General features: G+C 42.7%; 1 protein-coding gene across 1 annotated transcript; it reads left to right on the top strand.

Annotated features, from left to right (window-relative positions):
• Positions 1 to 4,778: 4,778 nt before the first annotated feature.
• LOC306931030 (SANT and BTB domain regulator of class switch recombination-like) lies at positions 4,779 to 13,702 on the top strand. Its single transcript, XM_079512204.1, has 11 exons — positions 4,779 to 4,839; positions 6,776 to 6,924; positions 7,824 to 7,923; positions 8,028 to 8,060; positions 9,561 to 9,660; positions 10,671 to 10,756; positions 11,328 to 11,356; positions 12,421 to 12,494; positions 12,952 to 13,040; positions 13,359 to 13,441; positions 13,537 to 13,702. Exons 2-11 carry the CDS (start codon positions 6,785 to 6,787, stop codon positions 13,571 to 13,573), a joined length of 771 nt encoding a protein of 256 aa, XP_079368330.1. The 5' UTR covers positions 4,779 to 4,839; positions 6,776 to 6,784; the 3' UTR covers positions 13,574 to 13,702.
• Positions 13,703 to 20,355: the final 6,653 nt, after the last annotated feature.

Genomic DNA, 20,355 nt, shown 5'->3' with positions numbered 1-20,355 from the left:
CCCTTCATTTGCATACCATGCCCCTTCATTTGCATACCATGCCCCTTCATTTGCATACCACGGACCTTCATTTGCATACCACTCCCCTTAATTTGCATGCCACGCCCCTTCATTTGCATAAACTAATCCCACAAAGTAGCCGAAACATGCCCTTCATTTGCATACCACTCCCCTTCATTTGCATAAACTAATCCCACAAAGTAGCCGGAACATGCCCTTCATTTGCATACCATGCCCCTTCATTTGCATACCACGCACCTTCATTTGCATACCACTCCCCTTAATGTGCATGCCACGCCCCTTCATTTGCATAAACTAATCCCACAAAGTAGCCGAAATATGCCCTTCATTTGCATACCACTCCCCTTCATTTGCATACCATTCCCCTTCATTTGCATACCATGCCCCTTCATTTGCATACCATGCCCCTTCATTTGCATACCACGGACCTTCATTTGCATACCACTCCCCTTAATTTGCATGCCACGCCCCTTCATTTGCATAAACTAATCCCACAAAGTTTGCATACCATTCCCCTTCATTTGCATACCACGCACCTTCATTTGCATACCACGCACCTTCATTTGCATAAACTAATCCCACAAAGTAGCCGGAACATGCCCTTCATTTGCATACCACTCCCCTTCATTTGCATAAACTAATCCCACAAAGTAGCCGGAACATGCCCTTCATTTGCATACCATGCCCCTTCATTTGCATACCACGCACCTTCATTTGCATACCACTCCCCTTAATTTGCATGCCACGCCCCTTCATTTGCATAAACTAATCCCACAAAGTAGCCGAAATATGCCCTTCATTTGCATACCACTCCCCTTCATTTGCATACCACTCCCCTTCATTTGCATACCATGCCCCTTCATTTGCATACCATGCCCCTTCATTTGCATACCACGGACCTTCATTTGCATACCACTCCCCTTAATTTGCATGCCACGCCCCTTCATTTGCATAAACTAATCCCACAAAGTAGCCGAAACATGCCCTTCATTTGCATACCACTCCCCTTCATTTGCATACCATGCCCCTTCATTTGCATACCACGCACCTTCATTTGCATACCACGCACCTTCATTTGCATAAACTAATCCCACAAAGTAGCCGGAACATGCCCTTCATTTGCATACCACTCCCCTTCATTTGCATACCATGCCCCTTAATGTGCATACCACGCACCTTAATTTGCATACCATGCCCCTTAATTTGCATGCCACGCCCCTTCATTTGCATAAACTAATCCCACAAAGTAGCCGAAACATGCCCTTCATTTGCATACCACTCCCCTTCATTTGCATACCACGCCCCTTCATTTGCATACCATGCCCCTTCATTTGCATACCACGGACCTTCATTTGCATACCACTCCCCTTAATTTGCATGCCACGCCCCTTCATTTGCATAAACTAATCCCACAAAGTAGCCGAAACATGCCCTTCATTTGCATACCACTCCCCTTCATTTGCATACCATGCCCCTTCATTTGCATACCACGCACCTTAATTTGCATACCACGCACCTTCATTTGCATAAACTAATCCCACAAAGTAGCCGGAACATGCCCTTCATTTGCATACCACTCTCCTTCATTTGCATACCATGCCCCTTAATTTGCATACCACTCCACTTCATTTGCATACCACGCACCTTCATTTGCATAAACTAATCCCACAAAGTAGCCGGAACATGCCCTTCATTTGCATACCACTCCCCTTCATTTGCATACCATGCCCCTTAATTTGCATACCATGCCCCTTCATTTGCATACCACTCCCCTTCATTTGCATACCACGCACCTTCATTTGCATACCACGCACCTTCATTTGCATAAACTAATTCCACAAAGTAGCCGGAACCATGCCCCTTCATTTGCATACCACGCACCTTCATTTGCATACCACTCCCCTTCATTTGCATACCATGCCCCTTCATTTGCATACCACACACCTTAATTTGCATAAACTAATCCCACAGAGTAGCCGGAACCATGCCCCTTCATTTGCATACCACGCCCCTTAATTTGCATACCACTCCCCTTCATTTGCATACCATGCCCCTTAATGTGCATACCACGCACCTTAATTTGCATACCATGCCCCTTAATTTGCATGCCACGCCCCTTCATTTGCATAAACTAATCCCACAAAGTAGCCGAAACATGCCCTTCATTTGCATACCACTCCCCTTCATTTGCATACCACGCCCCTTCATTTGCATACCATGCCCCTTCATTTGCATACCACGGACCTTCATTTGCATACCACTCCCCTTAATTTGCATGCCACGCCCCTTCATTTGCATAAACTAATCCCACAAAGTAGCCGAAACATGCCCTTCATTTGCATACCACTCCCCTTCATTTGCATACCATGCCCCTTCATTTGCATACCACGCACCTTCATTTGCATACCACGCACCTTCATTTGCATAAACTAATCCCACAAAGTAGCCGGAACATGCCCTTCATTTGCATACCACTCCCCTTCATTTGCATAAGCCAAACCCACAAAGTAGCCGGAACCACACCCCTTCATTTGCATACCACGCCACTCCCACGAACTAGCCGGAACCACGCCCCTTCATTTGCGGAAATATGATCCATCCATCCATCATCCATCTATCCATCATCCAATCCAATCCATCCATCCATCCATCCATCCATCTATTTATTTATTTATTTATTTATTTATTTATTTATTTATTTATTTATTTATTTATTTATTTATTTATTTATTTATTTATTTATTTATTTATTTATTTATTCATTCATTCATTCATTCATTCATTCATTCATTCATTCATTCATTCATTCATTCATTCATTCATTCATTCATTCATTCATTCATTCCCCCCGGAAATAAATAAATAAACAAGGATAATCATCCATCCATGTGTGACGATTGTTGGCACACATCATGTCAAGTCATGTCTGTCTATAGCAAGAGGTGGGGGGGGGGGGGGGGCGCCAAAGCATATTTTAGACTGATTCAGTATTGACCATATTAAGCCAGGTATCACGGCAGACAGCACTAATATAATAAACAAACGTGAACGGAGCACTGCTGCCAACATAGTACACGCATATAGTGGCCATACTGGCATACTCACCATAGCCTGGTCAAGGTTTCCCCTTGGTGGACGTGACATTTCCAACTATTGCTACCGCGAGAGCCCCGGGAGCGCGTCCGGGACGGCGGCCCGGTTCGAACGAGATTCCCCCCGTCCGAAACGGACAAGGGACGGCCGAGATAGGGCCGGGGACCCCCGCGGACCCCCTCCGCGGACCCCCGGTGGACCCCCGGCCCTATGGAGGGGCCGGGATTGATTTATCCTTAGTCCTTAGTCCTTGTCTTGACTTTTGACTTGTTGACTAAAAGGTAAAGTGTGATTTATTTTGTATTTATCTCAGTCCTTTGACTAAAAGGTAAAGTGTGATTTATTTGGATTTATCCTTATTATTGTGAAAGATGTCCCCCAAATGTAAATATATAATTTATTATTATTAATTTAATAATTATTATAAATGTGCAAAAAAAATATATATAATTTATTTTACATTATTTCCTCTGATAAATCCTAGTAGTAGTAAAGTAGTAGTAAGGTTGATATCGTTTTTTTGCAAGTAGAAATTAATCCGGGTTTTACAGGGTTAGTCATTCATTCATTCATTCATTCATTCATTCCCCCCGGAAATAAATAAATAAACACGGCTAATCATCCATCCATGTGTGACAATTGTTTGACACACATCATGTCATGTCATGTCTATCTATAGCAAGAGGTGGAATTGAAGTCAGATCTTCTACACAAAGCAAAACAAAAGGGAGCAGTGCACCACCCTGTGGCACCAACTGGCACTGCTGACTGTTACAAATTGACAGTGGATTAATTCCAATGGTACATTTACTTGACCAAAAGGTAAAAAGTGATTTATTTTGATTTATTCATTCTGGATCCTTAGTCCTTGGTCCGAGGGTCCGAGGTCACGAATCTTGACTTGTCTCAAACCAGCGTCCTCTCACACCATCAGCAACTGCCAGAACCACTGAGCCATCATGGAATACTCTTAAACATGGATTTTGGGTAATTTTATCTTTTAGTTTTTTTGGAAGGAAGGGAAGAAAAAAATAAAAAAGTCTATTTTACCAATGCAAAGGGTGAAATATTGTCATAATGTACGTTGTGTTTGTTTTGGAAAGGAAAAACTGTTTTAATGTACTTTTTAGTGACGTTAGGGTAGATTTTGTTTAACAGTACTTGTGAGGACTCTCTCTCACACACACACACACCAGAGACTGGCAGCTGATTGGCTCATTCAGGGTTGCCAGGTTGGTGGCTGTCAGGTTGTCTAATGCCTGCTGCCTTGTGTGTGTGTGTGTGTGTGTGTGTGTGTGTGTGTGTGTGTGTGTGTGTGTGAACCAGCTACACTGGCATTTAAACACATTCATATTGTAACTGTTGCCACTATAGGTGATATAGTTTGCTTTATTCCTAAAAGGTCCAAGTTCATAATGAAGAAGTTCATAATTAAGTCACATTTACGTTTAAAACATTATTTCATGTATTTGTGTCAAGTTGTTGTAATGCTTTTATTTTGAAGAGTCAAAGTCATGTTCCGTGTCTCGTTTGGTCTGCTCATGTAAATTGGGTACACAGGTTGCTAGCAGCCACATCGGGTGCAGCAGCAGCAGGTTGCAGCAGCTCCTTTTGCACTGGTCACACAAAGAGACTAAGTTACAAGAGACTGTCATAAGAAAGGTTATAAGGACCTAAGACTGAAGAGATTCCATTCTTTGTTATTTGCACGCAGCAGCCAACGAGGTATTTGTTGTTTGTTTTATGTCTGTATTTTACTTTGGTAAAATGTTTGCATCTACATGCTGTGCATGTCATGTCGTATTTATGTTAATTGTAACGTGCTTGTTTTATTGTATTGTTTATAGTTTTCACGGTGAATTTGGAGGATCCACAAGTCTTCAAATAAATCAGTTTCAAGGAAACCACTTGTGTCTGTCTGTGCTCGGAGGGAGTTACACATATAATATGACAGCACCACACACACACACACACCGAGGCATTGCCTAAAACACATTAAAACACTCAACCATTCCAGGTGACTAAAATGTGACTAAATGAAAACTATTCAAGGGACTGAAATGAGTTTGCTGCCAAAAACACAACACTGCATGATGTCTTTATTTCCCCAGAGAGCAGACACGGTCCCCACAGGACAGGTCAGGTCAAAGGTCATTCCGACTGACAGACAGACAGAGAGTCAGTCGGTCAGAAACTCAGCGAGTCACTCGATTGATTAATTTACAAACACACAAGTTGTGTGTGTGTGTGTGTGTGTGTGTGTGTGTGTGTGTGTGTGTGTGTGTGTGTGTGTGTGTGTGTGTGTGTGTGTGTGTGTGTGTGTGTGTGTGTGTGTGTGTGTGTGTGTGTGTGTGTGTGTGTGTGTGTGTGTGTGTGTGTGCAGATGAGTTGAAGACAGCGGCCGGGGGTCTGTTCGTCATAGGTCTGGTGGTGGTTGCAGTGTTCGCCGTGGGCTGTGCCGGAGTGCAGACTGAGAGCAGAGTCTTAATGATAACGGTGAATTACCCATGATGATACCAGCTCAGTAGCCTCGGAAACCCAGACGTTTTTATTTCCAGGGAGAAAAAAAAAGTCTGGGTCCGAGTTAGCTCTGGTCCATAGCTCTAATGCGTTGCATTTAGAGCTATGTTACTCTAAACGTCCGCCGCTCGCATGAATGCAGACCAGCCTCTCCTCTTTAGCGTAAATAAAAAGAACGTTTTTGCTACTCACCAAAACAAAGGCGGGTTGTGTCATTAGAAAGCCTACTTTCCTTAGTGGGAGCACAACGGTACTTTTTGGCCAGAAAGTGATTTTTTTCCGAGTCCACTCAATAATTCATACAGTAGCGCAAACGTCGATCACTCTCTGCTTATTTCTGATTATCTGCACCTTTGTTAAATTGACGCACACACGTACACACACACACACACACACACACACACACACACACACACTCCTCTCCCTCTGTCGCTCTAATCAAATAGTCTCATGTCGCGCAGCTGCGTCTAGATTCTCCCGGCGGATCCTGCCGGGAGCTGCCTATGCCATAGAAAGCATAGGTGGACCCCAGGCTACCAGCTCAGTGGCCTTGTGGTTAGAGTGTCCGCCCTGAGACTGGGAGGTCGGGGTTCAATCCCTGGTCGGGTCATACTAAAGACTCTAAAATGGGACCCAGTGCCTCCCTGCTTGACACTCAGCCTCAAGGGTTGGATTGGGGGTAAGTCCCTACGACATACTAGTCATGTCCAGGGGGTGTACTTGTACATCAAGCTGCCTCACGCTACATAAACAGGAGATAGGCTCCGGCCCTATGGGCCTCATGGCTCGGCAAGGCTACTTACTTATTACCCACGATGCACCTCATTATCTCAGCGTGGGTCATCACACTATAAAGGACAGATCTTTAGCCCATTAAGACCTGGAACGCATCCGTGTCACCTTAGCTTTTAACCACTTTATAGCCATTGTTTTAAACTTTAGCTATATTAAAAAATAATTGAAAATGTGTTGTGACCAGCTTTGTCCCTGGAAAACAGATGGGGGTCGGCGGCGAATTACATAAAGTTTTGGGGGCCCTTGAAATAGTGTGTGTGTGTGTGTGTGTGTGTGTGTGTGTGTGCGTGTGCGCGCGCGCGTGTGTGTGTGTGTGTGTGTGTTTCTGTGTTATTTCCATCTTCAGGGCTGCAAGATGCGAGACCACATAGTCAGTGTACCAGATGAAGAGAACAGTGAAGGGGACCAGGTGACCTCAGCCCAGACTAAACTCCTCAACGACCTCCTTCTGCACAGAGATGCGGTGTGTGTGTCCACCGCTCCATCACCAGAGGGGTGTGTGTGTGTGCGTGTTATTTCAAGATCATTTGATCATTGTTTTGTGTGTGTGTGTGTGTGTGTGTGTGTGTGTGTGTGTGTGTGTGTGTGTGTGTGTGTGTGTGTGTGTGTGTGTGTGTGTGTGTGTGTGTGTGTGTGTACGTGTACGTGCGTGCGTGCGAAACTTAAGTACATTTTGCTCAAGTAATGTACTTAAGTAAAATGTTGATGTTTCGGATCGGGAGCAAAAAAACGTGATTGTGATATATTGATGCCAATACCTTTTCGTCTCTTTTAAATTATAATTTTTGATTACAAGACTTTTACTGACTTCAACACAGTATTTCTACATTGCAGTATTGATACTTTTACATTTAGACCAGAAGCCGATTCTAAAAACGCTTTTCTGAAAACCTAGAAATTCGTATTCAAATATAAAATAATAATAATGATGTTGCTACTTGTATAGCAAAAACTAACGAGACACAGAGGAAGCTCCCGGATTGAAAGGTATGACAACCTATAGGTTACAACAGGGGTTCTCAACCCGTGGGTCGCGACCCCTTGGGGGGTCGCCAAATTATTTTAGGGGGTCCCCAAATTATTTAAAAAAAAAAATAAAAAAAAATAGCAGACCTACAAGCTCGTAGCGCGCCACTCGGTGGCGCGCTATGAGCTTGTAGATCTGCTATTTTTAAATAGCTAAATTATAACAATGCTTAAAACACCAAAATGGTTTAAGGTTATTGTAGCAGTCATTTTATATTGGGGGTCGGGAGGGGGCGGGCGGAGGTCCCGAGACGTTGCCAAAGCATTTTCGGGGGTCCCCGGCCAAAAACGTTGAGAACCCCTGGGTTACAACAGGTCTAAATGGGTTGAGTAAAACATTTTGTTTGACTTTTTCCACCACTGGTCAGGACTGAAGAGTCTTCGTCCAGTGGATCCACCAAGGCTCTGGACAGTGACGTTTTCTTGGAGCCAGGTCTGCTGGGACCGCTAAGAGGAGACGGCAGCACTGTAGGTTCTTCTCTTCATCCTCCTCTTCCTATTTCACTCTTTCTCTGTCTCTTTTTCTCTTTCTATCCTCCGGTTCTAACTTCACCTACTTTCTCTTTTGTTAGTTCTCCCTGTTGAAAAACTGGAGTCTGCAACTGGTAGGACTCTCCCTTCATGTTCATCATTACATCATTGGGTCCTTTTGGGGGCGGGTTCCAGGGGGCCCCCAGCAAAAGTAGTTAACCCATTTTGACCTGAGATCAGATTCTAAAAATGTCTTCTACATCCTGACAGTTTTCTGAAAAAGCTATATTTCTATGTCAGTGGTTCTTCGATTTTTAAAAAATAGCAGATCTACAAGCTCGTAGCGCGCCACTCGGTGGCGCGCTATGAGCTTGTAGATCTGCTATTTTTCAACAGCTAAAGCATAACATAATGCTAACACCAAAAGGGGTTCCCGCCCAAAATGGGTTAACATAGCGTCACAATCATTTTAACCACTTTATCCATTTATGTGTTGGCTATACAAAAATAGCAGATCTACAAGCTCACAGCGCGTCACTTCGTGCCGTGATGCGAGATTATGCTTCTGCTATTTTTATACATGAATCATCTCTTCTGGGAGTCCCTGGTACAAAACCTTTTCAGCTGGGGGTCCGCGGCCAAATACATAGCAATTTGGGGGTCCTTGACATGAAAAGGTTTGAGAAACACTGCATTACACAGGTCGTTAATTTAACTCCTGGAGTTAAATTAACTCCAGGATCATGTATCACTTTTCTTCATTTTGACCTTTTGCTAAATCCCTCCCCAAAAGCGATTGTCCAATGCTTAGCAACCGTTGCTAAGTTGAACAAGCTTCCATCTCCTGCCATAGCTGCCAAATGTTATTTTGCCTGCACACGCACAATCATTTGCAACATTAATAGCAAGAATAGGAATACCAGGATAACGCGATGGTGTCTATGAACGAGCGACAGATTCCACATACTCCGAAAACGGTTGGAGGGTGCATTACCGTGCTGAAATCTGTACTTAAACAGCAAGGCGTGCACCTGTTGAACATATACACATATTACACAATACAGCTTAACATTACACAGATGTGCTCACGGATGTTAGAATTTTGCTTTGTTCAATAAAAAGCCCATGAAGCGTGTGAAAGACGAGCGCCATGTGAACAATGGCTAACATTTCCCCGAGTTCTTAGACTTAGTTCATTTGAAATTATGTCATGCACATTTTCCCAGTGCTTAGCCTACTGCAGGCCTTGTTGACTAGATTTAAAAGAGATTTTGAAGCTTTTGCTCCTGAAATGATCGATTTTTTTACATGGGGAAGTCTGTCATATAACATGCAAGTCAATGGGCGAGAAGCAATTGGGCCTTAAACAAACTAATCTAAGAAATCCCATGAATTAAAATAAATTAATAAATAATTAAGAAGTAATGGTCCAGGCAAACGTCTAATCTCTCTTTTGGGTCTCGACCTGAAAGGTTTGGGAACCACTGCTCTAATCAGTGTCGTTTTGCACCTGTCTACTCAATCATAATCAGATGATCAATTATCAGCTGAATCAAATATTTACATGATTGGTGTTGTTCGCCGAGTTGTTGTGTCCGTATTCACATTGACCTCTACCCTTTGACCTTTGCCAGAGGCAGCAGTCCCTCCTGTCGGAGGACGAGGAGTACACGACGGGGTCAGAGGTCACCGAGGATGAGGTGGGCGATGAAGAGGAGCTGTGCAAAAAACAAGGTTTTATAAATACTAACTCATTTTACATCAAAACATCACAGTGGTTAACATAGTCAGTAATGTAATTATCATAACCCATTTGCAGTAGAGTTAACATCATAAACATTAGTAGTTCCACAGCTGCTGTTCCCAAGGTTACATTAGGGTCAGCACCGAAAAGCACTTCTATTCTATTCTATTCTATTCTGTGTTCTGAACCGTGGTCAGTGATTATAGTGTCCATATTAGTTATGATTGACGTAGAGTAGTTGGGAGAGAAATATCACGGATAATGTGATAAATTGTAGTGTAATAAATGTATGTTGTTACACCCTTATGATGTCACAGACCTGCGTCAATGTGAAGTTCTAATTATGATTAGTATTTTTACATCGTTGTTTACATACAGTATACAATTAACAATCATCTAATTGGTTTAGTGTTGAATCTTTTAATTAGTTCTTTATTTCTTTTCTTTGTTTTTTACATGTGAAAGAGTTAAAATTTAGTTTTCAGAACATTTGGGTGGATTTGCTCTATTTAGCCACCAGATGGCGGAAAAGGCCATGTAAGATGGAGCAGTCCAGTCCATGCTCATTAAAGGAAGACTTCACCCATTTTCAACCTATCTTCATATAATCGGTCCTCACTAATGTTTATGATAATATGGCACCATGTTTGACTACTGGGCTGTGGACAGTTCAGAAACCCGCCTGCCATTATCATCCATGGGGAATCCAAGCTAATGGAAACTGCAGGCTTTCTATTCCTGGAAAGTTAGAATGCTATACTGGAACATTGCTAATTATGAAAATGAAAAAGAGAAACCTGCCAAACGATGCCACTGGTAGGCAGGTTTCTGAACTGTCCACAGTCGTCCTCAGAGACACAGACGGGGTAGACAAAAATGGTACCATATTTGAATGCGCATTAGTGAGGACCATTTATATGAAGATACTGTAGGTTGAAAATGACTGAAGTGGTCCTTTAACATTAACAGTAACGAGTGTATTTGTATATTTGTTTTCCAGCTGCGAAGAAAGCAAAGAAGGCCAACAGGCCACTGAAAAGGCAAGTGTCCTCACCGAATGTTCTACGCAAAGAAAAGACAGACAGAGTGAGTCCCTCTGTTCCTTTCACACACCAAAATGCATTATTTATTTTCTGTGTTTTGTCATATGGTAGAACAGGGGTTCTCAACGTTTTTGGCCGGGGACCCCCGGAAATGCTTTGGCAATGTCTCGGGCCCCCGCCCCGCCCCCTCCCGACCCCCAATATAAATTGACTGCTACAATAACCTTAAACCATTTTGGGCGGGAACCCCTTTTGGTGTTTTAAGCATTGTTATAATTTAGCTATTGAAAAATAGCAGATCTACAAGCTCATAGCGCGCCACCGAGTGGCGCGCTACGAGCTTGTAGGTCTGCTATTTTTGAAAAATCGTGAAAATAAAAATTTTAAAAAAATCTTTTTTTTTTTTTTTTTTTAATAATTTGGGGACCCCCTAAAATAATTTGGCGACCCCCCGAGGGGTCGCGACCCACGGGTTGAGAACCCCTGTGGTAGAACACTGTATAATCTAGTCTGACTCACTCTAGTGGCAGAGTATTGGTACATACTTTAGCTTTGTACTTTCTGCTGTGGTTTCAGAGTTTAAAGAAATATATATATATTATCCATTTTCACAGGCACTGTCGAGGGACAACACGCCTTTCACGTGAGTTACTCTGAGTAAACTACATCTCTTCCTAAAGGTTTATGGGACACTGTACTTCCTAAAGATCATAAGCCTGGCCAGGCAGGGATTCCCTCTTGGATGAGTGATATACAGATGATATACACAGAACAGGAGACCCGGGTCCAATCTGGGTTAGAAAATAAAAGTTGCTGATTGGATTGGACAGTAGGGCATTAAGCAACTAGTATCAACTAGTTTACTAGTCGACTAGTAAATCCACTTGTCGACCTTGCTGGTACTAGTTGACTAGTTGATAAGAAAAACAAAAAAAAGTTGTCTTTTTTTCCCCCGATTTTGTAGGCCTCAAGATCAGGTAGATTATAGTTATAGTCACCAATGTACACAGTTTTTAAATGTACAAATATTTATTTCCAAAAAAAAAAAAGATTTTCTTTCTTTCTTTTTTTTTTTACATAATAGGTGGTTAAACAACTAGTCGACACTAGGCAACTAGTCAACTAGTAAAAATGACTAGAAGTGAATGCCCTATTGGACAGTATGCAATGGTCCAGTGCATACTGAAACAAACACCAGGGATCATTTTGTGACACAGACTTGAGTCTGACGGCACGGTCTCACGTCTGCGTCAGAATCGTTGTAGGCAAGGCTTCAGGCGCCTCAGTTTACCATGTTGTCTTGCAGGTTGTGGGCAGTGCCAGTCAGAATCTGCTCTGGTGCCGGTGTTCTGGTGTGTAGTTTGATGAATTGAACAAGGTGGACCCTCTTGTAAACAAGTGTAATGCTTAATTGGGTCGTCCACTCACAGTTAACAGTCTTTGTATACAAACTTTGTATTGAGTTTGTGCTTGGAATGTACTGTAATTCTGCAAACTGTTAATAAATATTTCAATTAATCAAGTTAGTAGGGATGCAGCTGTCGATTATTTTCTTAGCCATTAGTCTATGGACAACTTTTCTCATTAACGTGTGACTTAGTTTATATACCTCAAATAGAAAAATAGCAGATCTACAAGCATAGTGTTCAACGTGTTGCGTATGTGTGCCTATACCCTGATGGTTGGTTGTGGTCTGTGTTTTTGTAGAGTGAGCCTTCAGAAGAGCAAATGGGACAGTTCTCGCGCGCTGAGATACAACCAGGATATTCAGAGGGAAGAAGGTATTATTTGTTCTCTATCAAAGACCGCCATGGAAATAATTTAAAACACGTCCAGCCTTTGTCTTATGCGTTACATCTATGCCACTGTGTGGATATTTGTATTACTATATTCATGTGTTAATCCATTTTGACCTGAGATCAGATTCTAAAAATGTCTTCTACATCCTGACTTTTCTGAAAAAGCTATGTTTCTATGTCAGTCGTTCTTCGATTTTTCAAAAATAGCAGACCTACAAGCTCATGAGCTTGTAGATCTGCTATTTTTTAATAGCTAAAGCATAACATAATGCTAACACCAAAAGGGGTTCCCACACAGAATGGGTTAACATGAATTTAGCTTGAGTTGAATTGAATCGAAGTCAAAAGTAAAACTGAGTCAACACCATTGTGTAAGTTTTTTATACATATAATTACACAACAATCTTTTTTTCCCCTCTCTGCTCCCTACGTGTCTCAGACCAGCGTCGCTTGGTGGAAATCACTGATCACCTGACCAAGATGAGGTTTGGAGATCAAGACCAGAGTAAATCTAAAGACAATATTGAGGTTTGATCTTTATTGTTTTCATGATCAATCACCAAAACAATATCACCAGATAAATACTGTACAGTATATATACACTGTATATGTGTATATTACAAATGATTAATGATTTTAAGAAGTGATGTTTACATTAGTAATTGCATTGATATGAAAGCGTGTGGTGGTCTCAAACTGTACAGGGGTTAGGAATTAGCATTTTCTAATGATGCATTGTGTGTGTGTGTGTGTGTGTGTGTGTGTGTGTGTGTGTGTGTGTGTGTGTGTGTGTGTGTGTGCGTGTGCGTGTGCGTGTGCGGCTCTCTCTCTCTCGTTTGTCTGCAGCCTGCAGGGGGAATCTACTGCAGATTGGAGGGTCAATTTAGAAGTGCATCTCAAACCAGACAGAGCTCTGATAAAACAGCCAAGTAATGTTTACCCACACACACACACACACACTTCATGTTGTTCCTACCACATTCCTTCACTTAAGTGATCCTTTCCTAATATTCTTTCGCTTCAGATCCAAAACACGCCACGCCCAGGTCCGGACAACATAGACTGTTTGATGACAAGACAAGTGAGGAAAAGAAGATGGCAGGTCTTCCACACGTGCAGCTGCGCACTCCGTCCTGCAAGATAGCCACAACAGAGCAAGCCAGCACTGGCATCACTGCTAGCGTAACCCTGCCCCCACCCCACCCTGCCTGTGCCATTGATGCTGCTTACTACCTGGCTGTACTGTAGCTCTCCCATCAATAGGGATTTTAAGCAACGACTGTTTTCAGGACGGCTCCACTACGCGGAAGTACGGCGGCTATGACGCCCACGCCGTAGCTGTCAAAATCGTTAAGCTAACAGCCTCCGGCGACGGCGACATTGGTTGCCATGGTGACGCGTCCATGTGTCAAACATAAACACATTATTATTATTATTATTAAAACACCCCGTCGCGCGTCAGCTAACTTGCCGATATTGCTTAATTCTTACATGCGCTGGACATGATCAGCAGTGGAAAGAGGAAGGTGCTGGAGCAATCTGTGTTATTCTAAAAACCGTTTTAATAAACATGGTTAATATGACATATGGTATTAGTGTTATTTCTTCATTCAGAGCATGCCAACACATTACACAGCATAAGAGAGGTGATGGAGCAATCGGTGTAAATGTATGACAGCTATCATTTCAATAAACATGGTTATGACATGGCGTTGTAGACACTACGTGCAAGTGTAGGTTCTCCCGTAGTAGAAAGGGCTGCGACGGAGAGCAGGTTTATGTATCGAGCACTGATCCATTTCCGGTTGCCGTAGCCGACTGCCGTAGCCGTCGTTGCTTAAAGTCGCTATTCTTTAGCCCAGGGGTTCTCAACCCGTGGGTCGCGACCCCTCAGGGGGTCGCCAAATTATTTTAGGGGGTCCCCAAATTATTTTCCAAAAAAAAAAAAGATTTCTTTTTAAATTTTATTTTCACGATTTTTCAAAAATAGCAGACCTACAAATTCATAGCGCGCCACTCGGTGGCGCGCTATGAGCTTGTAGATCTGCTATTTTTCAATAGCTAAATTATAACAATGCTTAAAACACCAAAAGGGGTTCCCGCCCAAAATGGTTTAAGGTTATTGTAGCAGTCAATTTATATTGGGGGTCGGGAGGGGGCGGGGCAGGGGTCCCGAGACATTGCCAAAGCATTTCCGGGGGTCCCCGGCCAAAAACGTTGAGAACCCCTGATGTACAGGAAGGCCCAGCGGTCTTTGAGGGGGTTTCAAAGGCATAATGATTGATACTGAAGTTGGGAACCAAGTGGACCCTTATACTATTGGACTGTAACTCGGACAGTGTAAGAAAAGACAGTGTACATTCGTACACTGTCTTATGGCATGGTCTAATCCAGTGGCTTTCAACCAGTGGTCCTTGAGGGGGTTCCATGTGGTCCTCATCTGAATGATGGAGAGTTGGTAACCAAATAGACCCTTATAGATCTTTAACTCTTGAGAGTGTAAAATGAAACCATTTCATTTTACGCTCTCAATGATGAAAGAATCATCTACGAACGTACATTACTGTTAATTTACAAGAAGTCTACACAATTAGATGATATCCAATGATAACAAAATATCCTTTAGTTTTGGGTCTGAGAGCCTAAATGTCGTCACAGGGTGGTCCGTGGCTCAAATTACAAATAAATAATGGGCCTTGATATGAAAAAGGTTGAAAGCCACTGGTCTAATCTAATGAATATCAAACTGAGGGTCCTTGAAATTAAAAAGTTTGAGAACCACTGCTTTAGCCCAGTTTGCTCCAGTTCTATCCCCAGCTTACCTCAGGTACATAGGAATGGACATAAACAACAAATGTATAGACTGGACATACATTGGTAGCAATGCTGTGCTTCTGTGTCAAACAGAAGAGGATGTGATCAAACCTTAGGGGCCATTTGTTTGTTATGAAGATCCACTGGTTATGATATCCTTGGCAATACGTTAAGTAGGGTGATTTAGCCTATACTATCTATACCTTTTATACAGTAGGTATGGATCACTTCTCGTGGCAGTTGGTCACCGTCACTGACAGGCTCAGTTAAGTAGCTACCGTTGATCACATGAATCTACTGCAGAACACACAAAGGCTCTTGTCCCAACAACGTCTATTGTGAATGAGTGGCTGTATGTTAGAACCAGTACCAGTATTATACACAAATACAGTTTCATGGTTTGTTTAGTTTAGTTGTGGCCATGATGATGTGTGGATTACCACAGAGGAGGATATTCCGGTTATAACGGTTATATTTCCCAATGACCACCTCTAAGTTATTCTCCTGGTGCAGTAAACCCAGGACAGGAGCCTGTGCATGGGTAATAGCTTAGTCAGCTGGTGAACAGCACAGTAGATCAACTACAATACAATAGTAACATCATCATCATCATCATTTTTCGACCGCGGTCGAGATCATGGATTTCACGATGCCATGCCAGACGTCCCGGTCCTTCATTGCCAGACCCAGTTCCTGCTTACTGATGCATGTGTCCCTACTAGCGATGACATCAGGGAACGGCAGTTTTCTACCTCTGGTCTGCTCTGAGGCAGGATTCCAGAGAAGAAGGGAAGATATAACCTCATCATCAGCTCTGTAGCAGTGGCCGGCAAACTGTTCTACTGGATCGGACTAGTGAATAATTTACCTATAACTGCACCGATCTGTGTAAAACCATGTATGCACACTCCCTAGAGGCCAAGGAAAAACCTTTGCCTGGAATTTTTCACATCTGCTCTTTATAGCGCCACCAGGAGGCCGACATATGTAAAACACATTTTCTAATATTACTCCTTCAGATTTTATCCAAATTTCACGCAAATCGGTACACATGCTCTCCATCGTCATGTGATTTGTTTGATTTCTCATAATTATCCATCCTGATTGGCTATGATTGGCTTCTAAAGTTTTCAGGAGTAGCCCGTTTTGTACAAATCGCCACAACTCTTCAACGCAGCGTCCAATTGCGGTGAAACTGTGCATGCCTATTCCCACTACTAGGCTGAGGAAGAAATGCCACTTGACAGTTTTCAAATCAGCCTCATGGTGGCGCTACAACAGGCCAAGTCGCGTCACACACACACACACACACACACAAAAACAAATAAACTCCTAAACATTTTGCCAAACATCACCCACACTCCTATCCTCCTGGTGGAGACCTGTGCCCAGAAGGGCACTTTTTCTAGTTGGATCTCAGTTAGTGTTGTGAGAGCGCTGGTTCCTAAACCTTTTGTCCCAAGACCCAAAAGATTAGTTGTCATAAGAAAATAATTGACTTATTGACTTTCAGCCTGTCTGAACTTTGCATTGGTCCTCAATACTTCAAACCTGCTATACTCGTAAATACAAACACTGTATAAATAGTTGCAAATATACATTTGGACTCTGTCAGGTGGACAGGTTATTTATGTAAGGTTTGGACTGTGATTATACTGTGATTATCACTGGGACCAAGAAAACATGAATGAACTGTGATGCCAACACATTAAAATTACCTTGAATCTTAAATGGAGCTATTTGCATTTGTATATTACATTTGTAGGGTTGGGTTTTGATAGCTGCTTTGGAGATGGTTCAAAGTTTGTAAACTATACAGATGAATTACACTCCAAGTTACAAAACTCTGCTTATAATATGTGTGCATCCCTTTTTGAGTGGTGCAACCACTCCCTTACGGAGCTATGTGTGTGGGTGGCTGGGTGGGTGGGTGGGTATGAGCACGAAAATAGCATGGTTGTTTTTCACCACCTGTGCGCAACCTAACACGCACACAAACACACGCACATATTAACTGTATATATGATGATTTCAGGTGTGCCAGTACAGTACAGTGACAGTACAGTGCAGTACAGCAGAGGGACCCCCACACGGTAACTCTGTCATTTCTCAACCGTTTCGGACGTGGGGCGGCTCGCCGGAACCGGGCCGGCACCCTGGCTGTGGTCCTGTGGGTCTGGAACTTCCGGGGACCCCCACACGGAGTTGCACACTCACTTCACATGGGTGTGATTTTTGAATATACTTCCATGGTACCTGTCTGTCTGTTGCTTAAAATAACTCAAAGTGAACACACTGCATTCAGCACAGGTTATGGCTCTGTGCATTAGAAGATTCTTGTCAAAGGTTGTGTGAGTTCAATCCCCACTTATAGGAAATGCAATCTTAAATACCTTATGCTTTAGATAATTCCTGGAGGAATGATTGAAAAAGCTCACAATGTCAGCCTTTAGTCTTAAATTAGGCAAACATAGGGCAAATGTAATAACCTTAAATCTCTAGGGACCTCACTATGTAATAGTTTTCTTTTTTACTTACTCATTTTCTGTTGTGGTCCTTTGTCATTTCTGTGTTTTATATAGACTGTATAAAACACAAATTCAAAATCTTAAACATTGCAAATGAGGGTAAACCTCAGTTCTCTTTTCGAGAATGAATAAAGGTTTCATATATTCTGTATGAAACCTTATATAGCCTACTGGTATGGACAGACAGATATATCTCCACATCCTAAATTAAAATGGTTAATAGGAGGATGGGCCGGTCGGAGCGCTGACATACCTCTGACGTCATTCTGACTCAGTCATAACCATATAAGGAGTTCCCCAATATATCTGCATATAAGGTTTTAAACAGATTACTCCACCAGTGTGTGTGTGGAGGGTGTCCATGTGACACACTTTATGTCACTGTAAAGTGCTTAAAATAAGCAAAACAAGCCTATATAGAAAAACACAAGCATCAATGCAGTTCTCGTGAACTTTGCATCACATTATCATATTGTGCAAAGACACTGTATGTTTCAATTTCGATTATCGGTTGTATTTGTTTACATTGTGCGCAATAACGTATGGATATGTAATATGTTTGTGTATTCTTGTAGGCCTATTATGTTTCAATTTTCTTTTTGCTTATCTTACTAAACAATTTTCATGTATGCAAAAGGTGCCAAGAGGAAGGAGTGTTATGGCAATTTCTGTCATATATTGATCTACCATTTCTTGACTGTATGCATATCACAAGTTGCCATTTGCCTGACGTCCTTTCAGGACGCCTGTATACACAAAGCAATTCAATTCAATTCAATTCAATTCAATTCAAAGGAGCTTTATTAGCGCGAGAAAACATACATTTACATTGACAAAGCAAGTGTCAAAATATAAAAACAGTTGAACATGGAGAAAATATATACAGTTGGAGGGGGTACAAGCAGTGTGTAAACAGAGCTATATATACACATTGCTACACCTATTGTTTCTTGTTCATGGGACCCCTGGATTGGGAGAGAGGTATAAAGACACATGAAAACATACGAGACTTGTTGGGGGATACCAGGCTGGGAGAGATGCTAGTCAGTTTTTCTTGTGCCAGTAGGCGCCCACGGAGCGGAGCATTCTCATGCGTAAGGCCAACTGGCACTGAGTCGTGGGAGGCATGGGCTGAGACTGAAAGATGCGGTTTGCTTGTTGCTGTTCTTGTCCTACTGTTACGATATCCATTAACCTTAAAAAATTACCAAAAATGTACAAAGATATCTGAATAATAATGGGCTGAGTGAGCCTGCTAGACTGAAAGATGCGGTTAGTTTGTTGCTGTTTTTCTGCATACTCTTTTACTGTTAAAAAATCTCCAAAAGGACCAAAAATGCCATATCTTGAGCGTCATAGATGCTTTGACCAACTTTGACGAACTTTTGATGAATTTTGACAAACCAGGGTTCCTCCAACCAGGGTACCTCCACTTGACTGAGGTGGTGATGGAGATCCATTCTCCTGGGCTTGTTGACGTTGGCGTTCATACTATTCTTGTCGAATTTCTTGTACTATCTGGTTTAACTGTTGGAAAGCCTTGTACCATTTGTCTAATGGCGTCACCTCGTTGGATTCAGGTGTGCTGATGCATCTAGCAACAGTGTCCCTGATTCTTTCCTTCACTACTTTCCAGGTTTTCTTCTTCTTTTTAGGAGTTCCCACTGAGGTGCTGAAGGTCCCTGCATCTTCATCCTGTGATCCAAGTGGCGATGATAGAGGTGGAGCAGGTTCAATCTCCTGGACTGGTTGAGGTGGAGCAGGTTCATCCTCAGGCCCAGGTTCAAGCTGGTGTGCTGATGAGGTTTGAATGGTCTTCTGAAGTGAAGGTCCCTGCATCTCCAGCCCAGGGTTCATCCACCATTCTGGGCAGAGACTTGGGGCTTGTTGTTCTCTTCTTGAACACCCCATTCTTCTGTCCTTCCATTTTCAGGACCTTGTTGTTGTTCTCTGTTGTCTCCGCCATCTCGTTCATCTCTTCTTGCGTGAGGAGCCTTTCAATCAGTTTGTCTTTTCCATCAGCACCCTCTTCCCAATGGTCTGTTTGAACTACTGCTGGCTTCCCCTCGCTGGATTCAGGTGTGATGATGATGCTGATGGCGGTGGACGATGGATGCTCAGTAGCATGAACTAATGATACAACCTGGATGGATGATTCAGTTGTGATGATGTTGGTGGCAGTGGATGGCTGCTCAGTATCACATGGTAGTGGAGTGCAGATTTTGTTGAAGTCATCTTCAGCAAAAGGTTCATCCTGGGCTTGAGGTGATTGTATTGGAGCGCTGATGATGAGTGAAGAACCGCTTGTACTCTTTGATGCTCCAAAGAAACTCTTCTTCTCCTTCCTGCTGTTCACGTTGTAGTCACTGGTAGGCCTGGCTAATAAGCCAGACTCAAATCGTCGTAATCCGCCGGCAGGCAATTTGTTTTTGCCAACGGCTGATTCGGTCTGGCTTATTAGCCAGGCTAAGTCACTGGACCCATGGGTGTCTGTGCTGATG

The sequence above is a fragment of the Electrona antarctica genome (genome assembly GCF_951216825.1).
Source record: "Electrona antarctica genome assembly, chromosome: 10".
Lineage (NCBI taxonomy): Eukaryota > Metazoa > Chordata > Actinopteri > Myctophiformes > Myctophidae > Electrona > Electrona antarctica.
Note: the sequence above shows the minus strand (reverse complement) of the source record. Positions and strands in the feature narration are given on the sequence as shown.